Source organism: Triticum dicoccoides, chromosome 2A, assembly GCF_002162155.2.
Source record: "Triticum dicoccoides isolate Atlit2015 ecotype Zavitan chromosome 2A, WEW_v2.0, whole genome shotgun sequence".
Taxonomy (NCBI): Eukaryota; Viridiplantae; Streptophyta; class Magnoliopsida; order Poales; family Poaceae; genus Triticum; species Triticum dicoccoides.
The window spans coordinates 738,320,993-738,340,280 of NC_041382.1; the positions used below are offsets into that span (position 1 = coordinate 738,320,993).

Sequence of the window (19,288 nt, forward strand, 5' to 3'; positions counted from 1 at the left end):
GCATTGAATCGTCGCCGGAGCTGCATTGAAGCACCACCGGTGCATTGAAGCTTCACCGGAGTTGCATTGAAGCGTCGCCGACGTCGTCGGTGCTGCCATGGGAGCTGGTGCGTGCTGCGAAGCATCCACGGACGGGGTGGGGGTGGCGCAGCTGCAAAGTCACATACATGGAGGCACCAGCGGCGAGGACATGGCCGGCGTCGCTCAGACTTTTCGTAGCATGAGTCCTGCTGCGTGGCGAGAGATGGAACAGATAGTGTCTAGGTTCGTGTCTCGTCGAAGCTGTGCTCGTCGGGATTGCAACATCCACTGCTGTGTGGTTGCCGGCGACGGTGCCGCGGCCGAGGCATTGCTGTTGCAACCTCATTTTGTGCAGAAGGTCATGTGGTGTCATCACAGGGCACGTTGTGTGTAGACGCATGGAAAGGAAAGGAAGACTGGCTACATAGCATGAATTGGACGACCACACGCGCTTGAATCGTACGGCTGGCTAGCCGGATGATTTCCTAATCATCCGGCTGATCGGTAGCAGCAGCCATTAATAATAAAATAGTCTTTGCATGAAGCAGAACTATAAAACTCCTTAATACAATGGATTAGATAAATCATACTCCCTCCGTTCCTAAATATAAGTCTTTTTAGAGATTCCAACAAGTGACTACATACGGAGCAAAGTGAGTGAATCTACACTCTAAAATATGTCTAAATACATCCGTATGTTGTAGTCCATTTGAAATGTCTAAAAAGACTTATATTTAGGAACGAAGGGAGTATATATTTACTATGCTCGCACTTACAAGACCTACACTGTAGAAAATTGCGTGCTGTTGGAAGCACCGAACATGGACATGCTTACCACTGCAGCCGGAAGATTAGTTCAGAGGAGCTGCCCTCAAGCAGTCCGGGCGATGCAAGAGAAAAAAAAAATGAAAACACAACGGATAGCGATTTGTTGGACGACATCACATCACATGCAAATATATCTTTAGCTGTCTGTTATCTGTTGCTTTCTTTTACATCTCTACCCGTTGATTCTCGCAGTCGTGTGTATATAAGTTAATGGAATTTGGTGTAAAAAAGCGATGTGGGATTATTAGTTAGATTGTGTATCCTAATATTTTGAATGAGCATGAGATAGCTTAGTTGTTAGCTCCTTTGTGGTTGGGACATGAGGTCGTGAGTTCAATTCCCGCATGAAGCAATTATTTTTTCTTGCCTACCCATGCCTACTGGCCCATGAGTAATCCTGTGGCCAAATGATATACGTAAGGTGGGACCTTTTCTGGATGGGCTGTTTCGTTCGCTTTTTCGATGCCGAACGATTTGAATGAAATTGACGCTTTAGTACCACCTCACGTATATGTTTTAAATTGAACTAAAAGCGTAATTTCAGGAGAAGAAAGTGTATTGTAACGGTGAACCCACGGAATCAATCCGTGCTTTATTATTAATTAGGGATAGACTAGGACATATGCCCGTGCATTGCAACGGAAAAAAAAATTGACATTGTGTGAACAAAACTCATTCGCATTGTCCACATAAAAAAACTTGGTAGGTAGGTGCCCACCGTCTTTTTCTCTCTCGAAACATGGACATTATCCATCCATCTGTCTGAAAAGTGAAAACATGAAATACTTCCTCCGTTTTTAAATATAAGCCTTCTTAGATATTTCAATACGGACTACATACAAATATATGAACATACGAATATACATATAGATATATTTTAGAACGTAGATTCATTCATTTTACTTCTTATATAGTTCATATTTAAATTTTTAAGAAGACTTATATTTAAAAACGAAGGGGGTATATGTTTTAAAAAGATATGAATATGGTCATATTCTGCATGCAACGACCCAACCCCTGATGCCTATATGGAATTATGAATCATCACATGTAAAATAGAAGCTCACAAAAATTTATATGTATATTACACGATCCCGCAAAAAAAGAATCCACCATCTCACCACCATCACCAAAATCACCAAGCCTGGGGGGAGGAGTCCTCACAGACACCTACTCAGGCAAAGAAAACGGAACAAAAAAATCGCTCACTCTTCCCCTCGGCCACCCAGCCTGTGTGGACTCCAAATATGAAAATGGAGGGTGCCACAGGCATACACACACTCTTCATTTACTGCATGGCAACCGACATCGACACACACAGGAAATTAGCACCGTCGGCTAACGGCTCTATAACATCCCTTCATCCTTGTATGATCCATCTCGATCTACTCATCTTCCCTAGTTCGCCTCCTCACTTGTGTCACACCTCTCATGCCCCCCGCCCGGAGCCTCCCAGCGATGCGTCGTGATGGCTCATGCTGCCACCGCCGGCTCATGCGGCCTCCCTTGACGTCCTCCTCCTCCTTCTTCAGTCAAGGGACTCGTCACACCAATATTGGAACTCATTTCCTGATTTCATCAAAAGGTTAGGTAAGACAAATATCTGCTAGGCGATCGACACAGGGAGGAAAGACCAAAAGGAAAAAATCGAAGTATTCAGTTCAACCATCAATTCGCAAAATCACTATGCCAGTAATAAGTTTATTTTTACAAAAAAAATATTTCTATTACTCAATGATTGTTACATCATTAACTAATAAAGGTACATGCTATTTAGGTGGATTATCCAACAAAATTCAAGGAGAAGTAAATTTGGTTTCCCTAGCAAGCTCATGGGCCGCAAGATTTGCTTCCCAAGAGAAATGTTCAACCTTCAAAAAAAATCTTGAACAACTCTGTGTGCATATGGTAGCAGTCCTCACGAATCAAGTTAGTACCTTGCATGAAGTCACTCTTCTTCGTCCAAAAAGTCATTGTCTTGACTGCTACTATCTGTGTTGGCCACAGCATCGGTTTGAACCTACATACTTTCACGTGGTTAGCCACAAAATGAAACATATGACCACATTATGTAAATAGATAAGTGTGTGTCAAAACTGAAAAATCAACTACACCTAGTTGTGACCAAGAGTTAATCCACAAGATGCAATATATGTAACTAATTTAGGTATAGTAGTAAATCAATCCCATTTGATTCATTCTTTATTCGCTACTATGAAAGTACCGCAGACCCCTTGTAGACTACAAAATTTGTATTAGTAGTATACAACAGTAACGTGTACACAAAAATTGACAACCTCCCAAGCCCTGAAGAGTCACTTCAGAACAACTTTTTCAAATAGCAATTTCTAGTATGCATTGAGTAGGATTATCTTAAGAAGTACTCCACCTCATGTCTTCTTCCTATAAGTCCCACAAAATGGCAACAAACAGGTAGATTCTTTAAAAGAGAGGATCCATAGGGCCATTGAGTGTAGCTTCAGGTCAGTTTTGAAACTGAACGTGGTTTGAGCAAATTTATCATCTTTTTAAATCTGCTTTAGCTTACCATTTGTAACGAATATAGTTCACCAGAATTTAACACTACACAGGAACTAAACTAAGCGAGAGTTTTCGTATCTAAAGCGTACCTAATGCGGTGAGCTCTCGATTGTACCGCATTAAATGTAGAGTCACAAATGTCAGGCATAAACTGGTTGGTCTCTCATCAAGCAACAACTGATAAAACCAGGCTATTTGCAACTTGACAACATACAGGCAGAGTCACACAAACAGACTTCCGCTTGATATATATATATATATATCACCTCGTCTCCGGAATAACCTATCAACTTCTGTTTCACCTGGATCGGATTGGCTTCAATTCAGATCGCATTGTTCTGGATAATTCCCACGAAATCAAATGAACAGTGGACCCTCGCCTACTCTTTGCCCATCAACACGGACAGCTTGGAACATCATGTACACTTGTTTTAGGTGCAGATCCGACATCAGATACACTTGTTTTTTCATTCTGAATATCTAAATAGTAGTAAGAGTTGGATCTGAAAATTCCCAGTCTGTCATAGCATAACATCAAACAGGATGTGGGCGGAGTACTTTCGCCGATGCTAATCACCGCTCCTGCCTCAAACACCTGCACATGTGGCCAAAGAAGAATCGGAGAGATAAGATGACACACAGCAGAGAGCATGAGGACAAGAGGAGGAGATGTGATATTCAGCCACAGCCACCCCGAGCCCCGTCAACAGGCGTACACCGCAGGCTCTGAGGCCGCCGCCCCGCGCCACATCAACTTGGTCGGGAGGAGCAGGACCAGGTCCGCGCGTCCCCTTTGAGCCGGTGGCCAATCCGGCATAGTCTGTAGCCCCTGAACCGAAGCAGAGTGGCCGCACACGTGCCGATTCGTCGTGGCCGCCGATGCCGCTCGCCGGACCCCAAAGGAGGAGGCGTGTGGGCGGACGGTCGGGCGAGACGTGGCCGCCCGCATGCGGCGCATCATGAGGAGTATGCGGTCTGTGGCGCCGTGGTGGTGGGTAGAGCGCGCCGGAGAGGGAGAGGAGGAAGACGGTAGCACGCCGGCGCCGGTGAAATCGGGGAGAGGAGGATGGGGGCGTGGCGGCGGGGCAGAGGGAACCCTCGTCTTCTCGTGCGCGATAGCGATGTCAACGACGGGACTGCATATGAGACTTTTTTTCACTTATTATTATGGTCGGCCTATAGTGGACGGCGGGTTTATTTCCATAATACTTAAGAACTTTTTTGCAAAAGTTATGCGATGATGAATCCAGAGACTCAATCTATGCTTTATTATTATAATAATATATATATATTATTAGGGAGAGATTAAGAAGAGATTGATTGCAGCTAACTTTAAGGAGGAACGACGCTTTATTATTAAGGAGAGATTAAGAAGAGATTGATTGCAGCTAACTTCAAGGAGGAACGAAAGCTATGATCGGTATTTATAATCTTTATCTTTACCTTATATACTAATAAATCAGCTGTTGCTTCTGGTCGTCCGTCGTGGTTGTTTTGCAAAACGCTCCCTCGGTTTACAGGAAATCAACCCGCAGTCCCTGTTTTAGTGGCACCCAGAGAAAACGTTTCACTTTTACAAAAAAAGACCTATAGGCATTTCAATTCAGTCCGCAGTCCTTTCCTTCTCTTATCCACTCTGCGCCAGCGGCTACGCTCATTCCGTCGTGCGCCGGCGTCCGCCGTGCCTCGCGCGGGAGGATGGAGTGCGCTCGCCGGGAGGATGGACGGTGCGGAGAGGCGCGCTCGCGCCCGAGCTCCTGTGCCCGCGCCGCGCCTCCTTGCACCGCTCCGGCGGCCACTCGCCACACGCTGTCGCCGGCGACCATAGACAGCGACCGTCGCACCTCTACGCGCGCTACCCCGAGGCCCAAACCACGCCACGCCGCCGTCTTCCGCAACCCCGGCCTCCTCCTCGACCTCGCCTCTCCGTGCGAACAAACGGCGTTGCCGGCGGCGGCCACGGCCACCGTGCTTGAGCTGACGGGCGCCGACCGCACGGGGCTCATCTCCGAGGTGTTCGCCTTGCTGGTCTACCTGCGGGACGAGGATGTGGCCGCCGCCGGTGTGGAGCGCATCGAGGCCCGCCTCGCCCCCCTCCTCCGCGGAGACTCGGAAGCCAGCGGGGGCGCCGTGGCTGCCGTCCCCGCCGGCTCCATCCCGCACGCTGACCGGCGTCTCCACCAGCTCATGTATGCCAGCGGCGACTAGGAGCGCGCATTGCCAGCTCCCTCGGTGTCTGTCGAGAGCTGGGCCGAGCGCGGGTACTCGGTCTTCAACATCCATTCCACAATCATCTCTTGTACATTGGCTGAGGAAGATTCAGGAAAGCAAGAGCTGCGCAAGAGGGGGCAGGATCAGGAAGAAGCACGGTGATGGAACCTTAGCAGTAGACCAAATGCAGACATGTACATAAGGGGATCCGATTACGATTAGATGATGCAGACCGTGTCCTTGTCCAACAAAACTCAATCGAGTGTTTGACCCGGGTTGTTCTTTTTTGCTATAAGAAGGAAGAGTACTACGCTGGAATCTCCATCACGTTAATTGTCGACGAAACATCCAATGTTTCCGCCGAGTTCGCAGCAGGAAGGAGCTCAGAGTTCGCCAATGTCTCCTGCGGTGTCTACACTCTACACCAGAGGTATGCTTCCCCTTGAACCATGTTAACACGTTATGAGGATCCATGGCCTCTTCTTTCTGTTTCTTCAGTGCTACCGTCTTGCTCGTCAGAGGAAACTGGTGCAGTTTCTGCTGCATCTTCCTGACACTGGTCCTCAACCATCTACACTGGTCCTCAACCATCTTGTTTTGCTCTTCGTTCTGAAGATCCATGGCCTCCTTTTCCAATTGTTGAGTGGGTACATCAGTTTCCATATCATCGCCTAATTGGTTGCAAACAAAATTCTCATCAGTTTCAGATACGACAGTCAAGAGCGTCACAGGAGGAAGAAGCTCCGAGTTCGCCGGAGGTACACAAACATCCGTCCAGCACTCCAATGTCGCCTACGGAGTCTACACCAGAGGTATACTTCCACTTGACCCCTGTTAACAAGCGCCGTGAGCAGAGTAGACACCGGCCAGGTCCAACATTTGATTCAGCCATGTATGCACAGAGCGTCAATCATCATCCAAATCCATACATTGCGTTAATTTTCAGACCCTCTAGGTGATGCTTTTTCATGTCTAGAATTGACCCTCGAGGTGATGCTTTTTCATGTGTAGAATTCAGCATGTTAGGCAAGAGTGTTAATCAATCTACTATAATATCAGACATGAGAGACCAGTCCAATTTTTCTTCACTACCTCGGAATAAGGAGCTCAAGTCTGTAGTAGCAGGACTCATAAGAAAATGCATTGTCAGATATATGTAGTAGAATCTGAATCTGTTAATCTGTTGAAAGATAAGGAATCTACTTGAAAGATAATGACAAGAGAGACCAGTCCAATTTTTCTTGTAAAGTGCATGCTGTTTAAACTTTTAAATGTTCATGTTTACCTCTGTTTCTTTCTCATTGAGTTTTGGTACATTTGGTATTGTTCGATATGCTATCTAATATAGAGTGTGTGGCCCCACTTCAGTTGTTCAATTATTTTTCACTTAGCAGCGGGTGATTGATGGACCAATTATGCAAGCGATGTCCTTAATTTCAGAGAAGATGCAAAACAGATAACATGGATGAGCTTGAATAACTGCCGATAGTGTAGCTTTCTGCTGGACCATATATTCTGCCCGGAGAAGTTTCAGTGACCAATGGAAGCTTTGGTATATTTTTTTCAAGCAAAAGTAATCGTCTATTACCCATGTCAGGTTTCGACTCAAATTGTGGTGCTTCTGTTGGCATTCCTTATCTTTTATGCCTGATGTGAGTCTTAGTGCTAATAAGAACTATTTTTTCCAAATGGTAAATCTACCTTTCCCCATCATGTGACTTAAAGCTAATCTATTCATGGTTAGTTTTCCTTCCTGTACAAAGGTCATCTGTTCCGGTACAATTTTTCTTCGCTTTCTTTTACTGTAACATAGACCATGCTCACATCGTCGCAAATTGTAAACAGAGACGGAAACGTGCATACAGATCTCTCAAGCATGCAATATTTTTCCAGGGTGACAAATTTTTACATGGCTTTATATCTGAAGACACCTTTTGGTTGACTCTATTTGTTGTATATAAGTTCTATCCAAATGTACCTTTGGATGCTTATACCATAACTGATGGCCCTGGATAAGTTATATCTGAAGATACCTTTGGTGACCCCTTTCTATGTTCATTGGTGAATAATAGCGGAAAAAAAACTCGAATGAAACACTGAGACGACATACAGGAACACTACTTGGGGGAGTACAATGTTATAGAGGTCGCTTTGTTGAGAGGTGAGCAAATACATGAAGCCAACAAAGCAACTGGGTGGGTGGATCATGACTAGCTCTGATTTTCTGTACGATTATTTGTCTTGCTCTTGCAATTCTCACACTCTATGTGAGAGAAGACCCCACAAGAATTATCATTGTTTGTGTTTAAGAGGGCCATAAGGTTTATCCATATCATAGTGAGGCGTTGAGTTACGTATTTGCTATAGACTAGATGACTGAATCTCAGTCAAGTTTTTCAAACATGCAAATTATATCACAGTTAATTCTTCATTCTTCAGCAAGGCAGCACAAGGGGAATACATGGAGCAACAACACCCGAATTTATTTATGCATTTGCTTTAGCCAAGATATCTCAATCCCGGGCGGCTTTTCAAACATGCAAATTATGTTACGGTTCATGTTGCGACGCATGGGCAATTAAATGAAGAGGGTCAATTATTCGTTTACAAGGGATAATGAGATGGGGAACGGAAAGAGAGACAATGAGTGCAGTTCATCTCGCAACGAGAGTGTCTTCTTTTTCTGAGAGCGTGCGTGTTTGAGTAGGCAAGTCCTTATGTTTGCTCCAAGCCCAAATAGTGCAAAAAAAAATACAAATATAATATAATTTTCAAAAAGACAAAACATTTTGTAAAAAAACATCTGTTAAAAAAATTCCTTTTTAGAGAAATGTTCCAATTTACTAAAAATGTTAAATAATCTTAAAAAAGTGTTCCGATTTTTATGTAAATGTTAACTTTTATCAAAGATAAGAATTTTTCCATGTTTAACCTTATCATCGACATTTATTAAAATTGGGTATAAGAAAATGATGCACAATGGCACATGAAGCAGGTTTTTTAGGCTAGCCACACGCTTTATTAATTGCTCAATAATGTTGTGACGAATACACGTTTTTTGGCACATGAAGCAGGCCGTCCCCATTTTCTCGTCCGGTGCAACGCACGGGCATTTGTACTAGTATACTTAAAACATGGGTCCACCTCGTACGTAAAACACGGAGGGGCGATTGGGGCGATCGCAAGGCGATCGTCGCGAGAGCTAGGGTTAGGGTTTTGCGAGCAGTGGTGGTTGTTTTTCCGGCGGCACGGGAGGGATCGACGGCGATTCTGAGCATGTGGGTCGGTGTGACGCTATCTCTCCGGTGGGAAGACCATGGCGGAGAGGACGAAGGAAGGAGTTGCGGCGCCGCGGAGCGCCACGAAAGCTGCAACGGAGGCGGGGACGCCGGGGCCGCAACCGCAGGGAACGTTGACGGCAACACCAAGACCGCCGCCACAGAAGGAGACACCCGCTGGATCGATGAGAACGCCACTGGGCTCTCACAGCAGGAACAATTCTGTATCTCCAGTAGATGGAAAAGCGACGGTGATCTCGCCGGGACTGACGGCTCGGCTGGGTGGTCTGGTGCTAACAGAGAAGGAGTCTAAGGGGTTTGTCTTCAAGGAATCTGAACAGGAACATGCGCATCCGCCGAAGTGGTCGGCGATTGGGAAAGCTTTTTCCCCCCGCCCGATGAATAAGCGAGCTTTGGAGATGTCAATGGCAAGGGCGTGGGGGCTTCATAGGGAAGCCCAGTTCAAGATCATTGGGAGAAATCTTTTCTCGGTGGCGTTCGGAAGTGAAGGAGATTGGAGACACGCCCTAAACAATGGCCCATGGCAATTTGACTTCAATGTTCTAATTCTCAAGGATTATGATGGTGTAACTAGACCGTCGGAGATGACTTTCGAAACAGTGGATATGTGGGTTAGGGTCAACGATCTGCCCCTGGACAAATGCTCGAAGGCTTTTGGGGAAGCACTTGGAAATTGGCTGAGCAAGATCGTGCGTGTGGATGTAGAGAAAGATGGATTTGCGAAGGGCTCCGAACTGCGTTTCAGAGCTAAACTCTCTGTCTTCGAGCCGTTAGTGAGGGGTTTCTATCTTAAGAAGGATGAAGATGACCTGGAGCAAACATGGTTTGATTTTAAGTACGAAAGGATCCCACACTTCTGCTTTGAGTGTGGTAGGCTTGTTCATGGCGCAGGTGGGTGCACTCCGGCCGTGGAGCCGGATCAGCAGTGGGGAGAGTGGCTCAGGGACTCGCCGGGGCGTTCATCGGGACCAAAAGAGGGATCTCACCGTGCCCCTTCTGGAAGTGACAATAGCTATGGGAGTGTGAGGTCGAGCGACGGCGAAAGGAACGGAAGGAAGACCGGAACAGTCCGCGATCTTCCCACCAAACGTAACCTGCAAAGGGAGTTCACTTCCCGGCTGCATCCCACACTGGTGGGGGCGGTAGAGGAGAATATGAGGGTGTTTCAAGTCCAAACACACAGAGGCATGGTGAGAATGCATCCCGGGAACGGGACCTTCGTGATGACTTGGAGCTGAGACGGGAGAGAGTGTTGCGATCTGAACTGAGGCAGCGACAGCAGGAGAAGCAGGCGGATATTAGAAATAAGTACAAGCAGCAGGATTCACGTAACAATGATGCTGCTGAGAGCTCGGACAGATTCAGAGGGCGAGAACGCAGGCAGGGATACTATATGCACCAACCTAGGTCTGGGAACTATACGGAACAGCGTCCCCCTCTTAGCCCAAGACATGAATTCAAAGGAGAAAGGAAGAGGTGGCCGAAACAGCAGTGGGTGGTTAAAGGAGACGTGGACAGGCAGGTTGGTAATGATATCTTCATTCGCGAGACGAGGCAAAAAACCTCTTCTGTGTTTGATCGTATCTCTGAGCAACACGACGAAGCGGCGGTCCCTGCCAGGCAGGGCCGCCGGACGCCATGAATCTTCTGGCCTGGAACTGTCGAGGCTTGGGGTTGGACTCGACAGTTGGCGAATTAAGAGATCTGATACGGCCCTACAACCCAGCGGTGGTTTTTCTTTGTGAAACAAAGAAAACGGCGAGAGCAATGGAGCGACTCCAGTGGAGCATGGGATTTAATCGAGGGGTAGCGGTAGATTGTCAAGGGAGGAGTGGGGGTCTGGCTCTATGGTGGAGAGATCATCTTCAAGTTACCGTTCGTCCGTGGAGCCAGTACTTTATTGATGTAGAGGTGATGTGGGAGGGAAAAACTTGTAGGATCACTGGATTCTACGGGGAACCTCGAACGGAACTACGCAAGAAATCATGGGATGCTATTAGATACTTGCGAGCTCAAGACAATCTGCCGTGGATTTGCATGGGTGATTATAATGAAGCATTGTTTCTTTCTGACCAGATTGGCGGTAACCCAAGACCTTTCATGCAAATGGAAGATTTTCGCGACTGTCCTGCTGACTGTGGCTTGGCAGACTTGGGGTTCTCGGGCTATCAATATACATGGGATAATAAGAGGGATGGTGTGGAAAATATTCAGGTGCGGTTAGATCGAGCCACCTGTACTGATTCCTTCTTACGGATGTTCCCGGAGACAGCAGTTGAGCACATCATGACCGAAGAGTCTGATCACCAAGCTTTGCTGGTCCGGGCACTGGAGACGGCTCCACGTCAGGATGGGCCAAGAGATAGAGCTTTCAGATTTGAGGAAGCTTGGACTCGCCACGAAACATATCAAGAAATGTTTGAGGAAGCGTGGGAGGCAACACAAACGGGCGACCAAGGTATAGCTGCTGTGTGGCAAAGACTCAAAGGCACGACGGGGGCGATGCAAAGGTGGGCACGGGAAGTATTTGGCTCGATCAGAAGGCAGATTGCAAAGTTAAAAGGACAACTGAGTGATGCCAAGGTGAGAGCTCTTTCGACCGGACACTCACTGGAGGTCCGTGAGATTGAAGCGCAGCTTAAGGAAATCTATACACGTGAGGAGATTATGTATAAGCAGAGGTCACGTGTTGACTGGTTAAGTGCGGGAGATCAGAACACAAAATATTTTCAGAGCCGTGCAACTCATAGGAAAAAGAAAAACACAATCAAAGCCCTTCGAAGGGAGGATGGAACTAGATGTACAGTGGATGAACAAATGAGAGAAATGGCGGCAGGTTTCTACGAGGGGCTGTTTACCTCGGATGGTACGTCAGGTGCCAATGCATTGTTACAGAATATTCATCAAGTGGTCTCTCCGGACATGAACGACGCGCTTACCGCCCCTATCACTGATGACGAGATACATGCAGCTCTGTTCCAAATGGGGCCAACGAAGGCGCCCGGTCCTGACGGGCTCCCGGCTCTTTTCTACCAGCGGCACTGGCCGCAGGTCCGTGATGATGTGTGTCGGGCTGTGAGGGATTTCTTGGGTGGTGTGGCCGCCCCGGAGGACTTTAATGATACGGTCATTGTTATGATTCCTAAGACCAACTCACCGGAGTTGTTGTCTCAGTTCAGACCAATTAGTCTGTGTAATGTGCTTTATAAGATTGCTACCAAAGTTTTGGCAAATAGATTGAAAGGCATTCTCCCCATTCTTATCTCAGAGGAGCAAAGCGCGTTTGTACCGGGTCGTCTCATCACTGACAATGTCCTTGTTGCGTATGAGTGTGTTCATGCAATACGGACTAGGAAAAGGAAGAAACCGTTGTGCGCGGTAAAACTGGACATGATGAAGGCATATGATAGGGTAGAATGGGTGTTTTTGTGACAGATGTTAGAGCAGTTTGGTTTTGCACCACGATGGATTATGATGATCATGAGATGTGTCACCACAGCTAATTTCTCTGTCAAGTTGAGTGGTGCTTGCTCCAGGAGGTTTTCACCATCACGGGGGCTACGACAGGGTGACCCGCTCTCTCCATACCTCTTTCTCTTTTGTGTTGAGGGTTTCTCGGCGCTGCTGAAGAGGGCACAAGAAGACGCCAAGATCAAAGGGGTGACGTTTGGGAGCACTGGCCCCCATGTAACTCACCTCCTTTTTGCGGACGACAGCATAGTTTTTCTGGAAGGATCGAGGGACAATATGGTGGCCTTAAAGGAGATCTTAAATAGTTATGAAGCGGCTTCGGGGCAACGTGTGAATTTACAGAAATCCTCAATATTTTTTGGCAAGGGGTGTGGAGAGAATACAAAGGCAGAGTTGAAGAGTGCACTTGGAATCGATTCAGAAGCTCTAAGTGAACGCTATCTTGGGCTGCCAACACTGATTGGTCGTTCAAAGGAGGGCACTTTCAAGTATGTGACGGAAAGTTCCAAGTCAAAAGTGAGTGGCTATAAGGGCCAAGGTTTGTCCAAAGCGGCGAAGGAGGTTTTGGTGAAATCCGGACTCCAAGCTGTACCTACTTTCACCATGAGTTGTTTTCAGCTCACTAAGAAAACGTGCCGGAATCTGACTTCGATCTCTTCAAAATTCTGGTGGGTGAATCAAATGGTGAAAGGAAAGTACATTGGATCTCTTGGCAAAAAATGTGTGCTGCAAAAAGAGTTGGGGGTTTAGGGTTTCGGGATCCAGAGGGCTTCAACCAAGCATTGCTAGCAAAACAAGCATGGAGGATTTTGCAAGAACCAAACTCACTATGCGCAAGGGTTCTCAAGGCCCGCTATTTCAAGGAGCAATCTATCATGACGGCCACATGCCCTTCCAACGCCTCCTACACCTTCCGCAGTGTGCTGCATGGGAGAGATCTCTTAAGGGAAGGAACAATATGGCGCATAGGAGACGAGTCGAAGGTGAATATTCATCACGATAACTGGATTCCGAGGCAGGGAAGTTTGAAGCCATTGGGCCAACTCTTCATACCCGGTGTGACAAGGGTGGCAGATTTGTTAACTCCCGATGGCCGTTCATGGGATGTAGCAAAGGTGGATGCCATGTTTAGTCCGACTGATGCAGCGGATATCAAACACATCGCTATTGGGGGTCCGGAAGAACAGGATTACATGGCTTGCAACTACACAAAAAATGGGTGTTTTACTGTCAAATCTGCATACCACCTGAGAAAGGCGATGGGAAGAACGAGGACCGGACAGCCGGAGTCCTCTGATACGGTGACTGCACACAAGGGGTTCATGGCGCTGTGGGACACATGTGCACCGGCAAAAGCAAAGATTCATATGTGGCGTTTGATTAAAAATGGGCTGGCTGTGGGTTCGAACTACATCGACGACGGATTAAACCGGGTGTTTTTTGTGTGGCATGCGGAAGAGAAGAAACCAACTATCACCGGTTTTGGGCATGCCAACATTCAGCAAGGTTCTGGCAGCTCTTCCACTCAGAGAAGGGAGTTGCGGTGGCGATCCCACCGTGCACGACGGACTCCGAGAGTGCTCTAGCTCGCTGGCTCCTCGATTGGTTTGCCGGGGCATCTAATGAAGACCGAGAGGTTATGGTGCATTCGGTGTATGGCCTCTGGCTCGCTCGGAATGATGCTCGAGATGGTAAGCCGATCGCCACAGCACATGAAATAATGAACTCTGTTTTTTCCCACATGAAGGAATGGAGGGAGATACATCCACAAAAGCCGGGTGCGCCTGTTAGGCAAGAACCACAGCGCTGGGAGCCTCCTGACGAGGGATGGGTTAAAGTAAACTCAGATGGTGCAGTGTCAAAATTTGGAGCGAAAGGAGGAGGAGGAGCAGTTCTTAGAGATCACAATGGTGCCTTTCTGGCAGCTACCTGTCATCATTTCCCAAACATTGTGGATCTGGAAGCTACTGAGGTCTTGGCGTGTCGACGTGCTTTGGAGGTAGCAGCAGACATTAACGCAACAAGAGTTCATCTGGAGTTGGATGCTCAAGCTGTGGTGAATATGCTGAAACATTCAACGAGGAATCTGTCGGCTAACGGCCCTTGGATTGAGGAGGTGAAAGCTCTTCTTGGGTCCTTCGTCGAGTACAAGATTTCTTGGGTTCGGCGTTCTGCTAATATTGCCGCGCATAAATTAGCTAAAGTAGGTGTTGGTGATGAATTGTGTAAGGTGTGGTTGGGGGTCCCCCAAACTTTGTTATTTCTGTAATCGCGGATGACATTCCAGAGTTTGAGTTTTAAATAAATGCGGCAATATTTATCCTCAAAAAAAAAGTATACTTAAAACACCAAGCTACGTGCCAAGCTAGGTGTTGTACACGGTTTCACCGTCCGTAGTTTCCGACACTAAGATCGAGTCCGGATAAGCCGGCCCTGGCGTATGGCCGAAGGGGCGACGGCCCAGGGCCCAGGCCGGAGGGGGCCCATACCGTAGTACACATATATAATATAGCCCAGCAAAAAATTTAATAACGAAAAAATTATGAGAGAATAAAAAAAATGGGCTCCGCCCATCAGATAGCTAGGTAGCGAAGCGCCGTGCACGCTAGTCACGGCCGCATGGCGTACCCGTACATGTGAAACAAATCAATCGGAAAGATCTGCCTTTTCCTTTTCATCGCTCCTCGGTTCGTCTTCGCCGTCTCATCGGCTCGTCGCTCCGCCGCTCCTCGCTTGGCGCCTCGGGTGTTCGGCGCTCGTTGTCGCCGCTGCATACAGCTGTCCGGCAACCGGCCTTCCGGCAATATGTTATACGTATATGAGCGCAGGACAGTATGTATCCATTATCCATGTTCCTGATCCATTCGTCCATCTCACAATTTCAGTCGTTTCTTACTTTCTTTAGTACGTATATTCAACTATTCGTCCATGATTTACCCCACTAAATTTTTGATGTATAATTTTCTAATTTAATCTTTCACACTATGTATTCAACCATCTTAATTTTTTGTCATTTTGTATACATGTCTAGGGTTTTGATCATCCGATCTATAAATTTCTAATTCTTTCTATACTCTTTACTCCACAATTTGAGGACAATATCCTGCCATATTGCCTAACAAGCATTTGTCGGTGCTAAAAAAGGAGAAACAAAGTGATCTGAAAATCCAACCACTGAAAGGATCTTTGACAAAGTACTTTACATCTTCAAGTAATGTTAAAGCCACAGCTATAAGAAGTTACTCTGAACTGAAACTACCGAAAAATTATTTGAGGTCAAATTATAAGAAGTTACTCTGCATTGAGAAGGATATCTTGGACAATGTTGATCTTGATATTGCCCTTAATGACTTTGCATGTAGAAACGCGTATTATTCTTGTCGATAGAGTTAGTCGAATTTATTTCTTTTTTAGGTAATCATGTCATGTTAGATTTATTTTGCTATCTTTTTAGTGTCTCTGCCGTAAAATGGGATTGTCTAACAATTATTATAGTCAAATTTCAAACTAACGATGCGTGGTTCAAAATTTACTTTTAATATATAGGGGCCCATGTCGTCGAGTTCGCCTAGGGCCTCCCAAAACACATGGCCGGCCCTGCCGGATTCGTATATGATTATTATTTTTTCATGAGAACAGGATTCACATATAGACTACTACCTCCTTTGTTCGTCTTATATTATGGGGATGGAGGGAGTATATTACATACTACATACGTATATACAAACACAAGCCGGAAAGAAGATACTATACGTGACAAATTTAATATATGGGCAAAGCTGAACTTCAGCACTATGATTCATACTGAAGAGTCGAATCAACTCCAAGTTGCAAAATAATATGACCTTGCAAATTTTTAATATATGGGCTTTGCATCTATGTGGATTAATTGGATTATGACATGTGTTACGACTGTGAAGTTTGTTGTGCGTTTGAATGGGCAGCTGTTGGAGACGTTCTCCCCCTCTTGTGGACTAAGGCAAAGTGATTCGTTATCCCCATACTTATTCTTGTTTGTGGCAGAAGCACTTTCGTTGTTGCTCCAGAATGCTTGGGTGAATGGTAACCTCAAGGATTTCAGGCTGAACAAAAATGCTCTAGGTATCTCTCATTTATTATTTGCCGATAATAGTCTATTATTATTCTTCAAAGGATCCATTGATCAAGCTATGACCATCAAAAATATTTTGAATATGTACGAGAAGGGAACTGGTCAGTTACTCAGTCCAGATAAATGTTCGATTATGTTTGGGAAGTCATGCAGTATGGAAAACCAAGTGTCTACAATGGTCATATTAAAGATTACTGCGAAGGGTTTTCAGGATAAATATCTCGGCCTTCCTATTCCCCAAGGAAGAATGAAAGCTGGTAGATTCCAGTCTACTAAGGAAAAGGCAGTGAAACGTCTCTTTGACTGAATTGATAAATATGCTTCAAGCGTGGTGAAAGAAGACCTTATTAAGTCAGTAATTCAGGCTCTCCCGGTGTACGCCATGGGTATTTTTAAATTTCCTGCTTCTCTTTGTGAGGATTTATCGCAGATTATAAGAAATTTTTGGTGGGGCGATGAGGAGGATAGGAGGAAAACCCATTGGTTGGCTTGGGATAAATTAATGCGACCAAAGGGTGCGGGTGGAATGGGCTTCCGTGACCTGAGGTTATTTAATCAAGCTCTTCTGGCAAAACAAGCTTGACGTTTACTGGTTAACCCGGACTCGTTATGTGCTAAGGTAATGAAGGCAAAATATTATCCTCAGGGGCAACTTCTTGACAGGGTTTTTCCTCGGTCAACCTCAGTGACTTGGCAAGGTATTATGCATGGTCTGGAACTCCTTAAAATTGGTGTCATTTGGAGGGTGGTTGATGGAGGGAATATCAATATCTGGAGGGACAATTGGCTTCCAAGGATTTCTGGCCTCAAAATCTCTGGCAAGAAGAACAGATCAAGACTAAAATGGGTTTCAGATTTATTCAAGAGCGGGTCTAGGGATTGGGACGATAATATCATTAGGCATCTTCTTTATCATCATGACGCGGAAGAGATATTGAAGTTGTGAATTCAATCCCCAGGGGATGGTGATTTCATTGCTTGGCATTTTGAAAAGAATGGATTATTTTCAATGCAAAGTGCATATAGTCTGGCGCTAAAGCTTAAGGATCAGAAAGAGAATGGTGGGCAATCCAGTACTGCTATTAACGAAGAAAGGAGATTATGAGATATTATCTAGAAGGCCAGCGTTCCACAAAAGATTAGAATCTTTGGATGTCGTGCAACATCTGATAGCCTGACGGTTCAGGTTAATAGAGTTTTACATCATCAAGCTACCATTCATACTTGTTCTATCTGCGGGGTTGAGGATGAGAGTACCTTCCACGCTCTCTTTTCTTGCCCAAAGACTCGTGCACTTTGTTTGGCGTTGAGGAAAGTGTGGAATCTGCCAAGGGTAGAGGCTTTCAATTATTCTGGGCCTGACTGGTTGCTTATTCCTTTAGACGAGTTAAGTTGTTCGCAAAGGGAGCACGTCTTGTTTCTTTTCTGGCGAGCTTGCCACTTGAGGAATGATTTGATTTTTGGGAAGGAAAAGAAACTGTTAAAGGATCCGCCATGTTTCTGGAAAGTTACTGGTCGGCATTTTCGTCGTGTCAGCCTACAAATGAGGCAATCACCAATTACAAAGGAAAAGAGGTGGTGGCTGGTTTTGGTGCAAGTAATATTGTTGTGAGGCCCAGAGAGGTGTGGCGGCCGCCTCCTTTTGGCCATATCAAGATCAATGTCGATGCAAGTTTTGTGGAGAGTTTAAGTGCCGCAAGCGTTGGGGTGGTGGCCAGGAGTTGTACGGGTGATATCATTGTCTCATCTTGGGACTTCATTGGGTTATGCTCTGGTGTGGATGAAGCGGAGCTCCGAGCATGCCTAGCTGGACTTTATATCGGTATTTCTCTTAACGTGCCTATTATTTTGGAAACTGATTGTGCGTTCGTGGTTTTTTCCTAGCAAATGGAAGTTGTGACAGATCCTCGCTCATTGACCTCAAGAAGGAAGCACTTAGCATCATCAAGCTTATGGGAAACTTCAAGTTGTCAAAAATAAATAGAAGGGCCAATTCAGTAGCGCATGAGATTGCTAAATTTAGTTTTGATAGTAGATGTGATGGTTTTTTTTAATAATTTTTCGCCCTGTGCGGCGCCTGCTGTTATAAACGATTGCAATGACGTTTTAATTCATTAATATATGGATGGGTGTTTCTCAAAAAAAAATGATGTTGTAGAGCAGTGCTACTACTTCAGTTGTAACATATTTTTTCTGCCATATATAAATCACATGGTCAATAGCTAAAATTGCCAGGTCAAGATGTTTATAACTTCCCATTTTTGGTTATGTACATAGTTTGAAAATTTTCCATGTGTAAAAATAGAAATGAGCCATGGCCTAAATAACATTTGCCATGAGTGACAAAAGCAGTGAAGGGAGATATGTGAACATAATATATTAGGAGTATATAAGAAACAGAAAACGACAGTAAAAACATAGGGTGCATTTTGGGCACCTGTGTTTGAGTGTGTTTGTCGACAGCAACCCCCTTTCTCTCTCATGTCTATAAAATCATCATCATCATCAATAGCCCCGCCATTCCTAATATGCGGAAAAAGATACACGAAAAAGCAGGGCAAAATTACCGCCTATGGGAGTTGATTACATAAATAAATATCATTGTGTGCGGTAAATTATCCCCTCGGATTTTTCCTTTCATGTGAAATGCAGCAAAAAATGCATCAGAAAATGGCAAATCTGCATCAAACAGCATCGCCAACTCTCTCAGGTAGCAAACAGGAAAATCCATTGGATTTAATGGTAGATAACCCATCCCATTATGAAACATGGCATCCATCGCCCCGTATGTGGCAAATCCACCTCC

General features: G+C 45.6%; 1 protein-coding gene across 2 annotated transcripts; it reads left to right on the top strand.

Moving 5' to 3' along the window:
* Positions 1 to 5,076: 5,076 nt before the first annotated feature.
* Positions 5,077 to 7,853, top strand: LOC119356797. 2 transcript variants are annotated; one of them, XM_037623789.1, is made up of 2 exons: positions 5,077 to 6,031; positions 6,303 to 7,853. In XM_037623789.1, exon 1 carries the CDS (start codon positions 5,089 to 5,091, stop codon positions 5,596 to 5,598), a length of 510 nt encoding a protein of 169 aa, XP_037479686.1. In that variant the 5' UTR covers positions 5,077 to 5,088; the 3' UTR covers positions 5,599 to 6,031; positions 6,303 to 7,853. The 2 variants fall into 2 exon arrangements, with proteins under 2 accessions (XP_037479686.1, XP_037479687.1); XM_037623790.1 differs by having other exon boundaries at positions 6,309 to 7,853.
* The last annotated feature ends 11,435 nt before the right edge of the window (positions 7,854 to 19,288 follow it).

Excerpts from the sequence above, each read along its gene's own strand:
- LOC119356797 (XM_037623789.1), top strand. The coding sequence starts at position 5,089 with ATGGAGTGCGCTCGCCGGGAGGATGGACGGTGCGGAGAGGCGCGCTCG.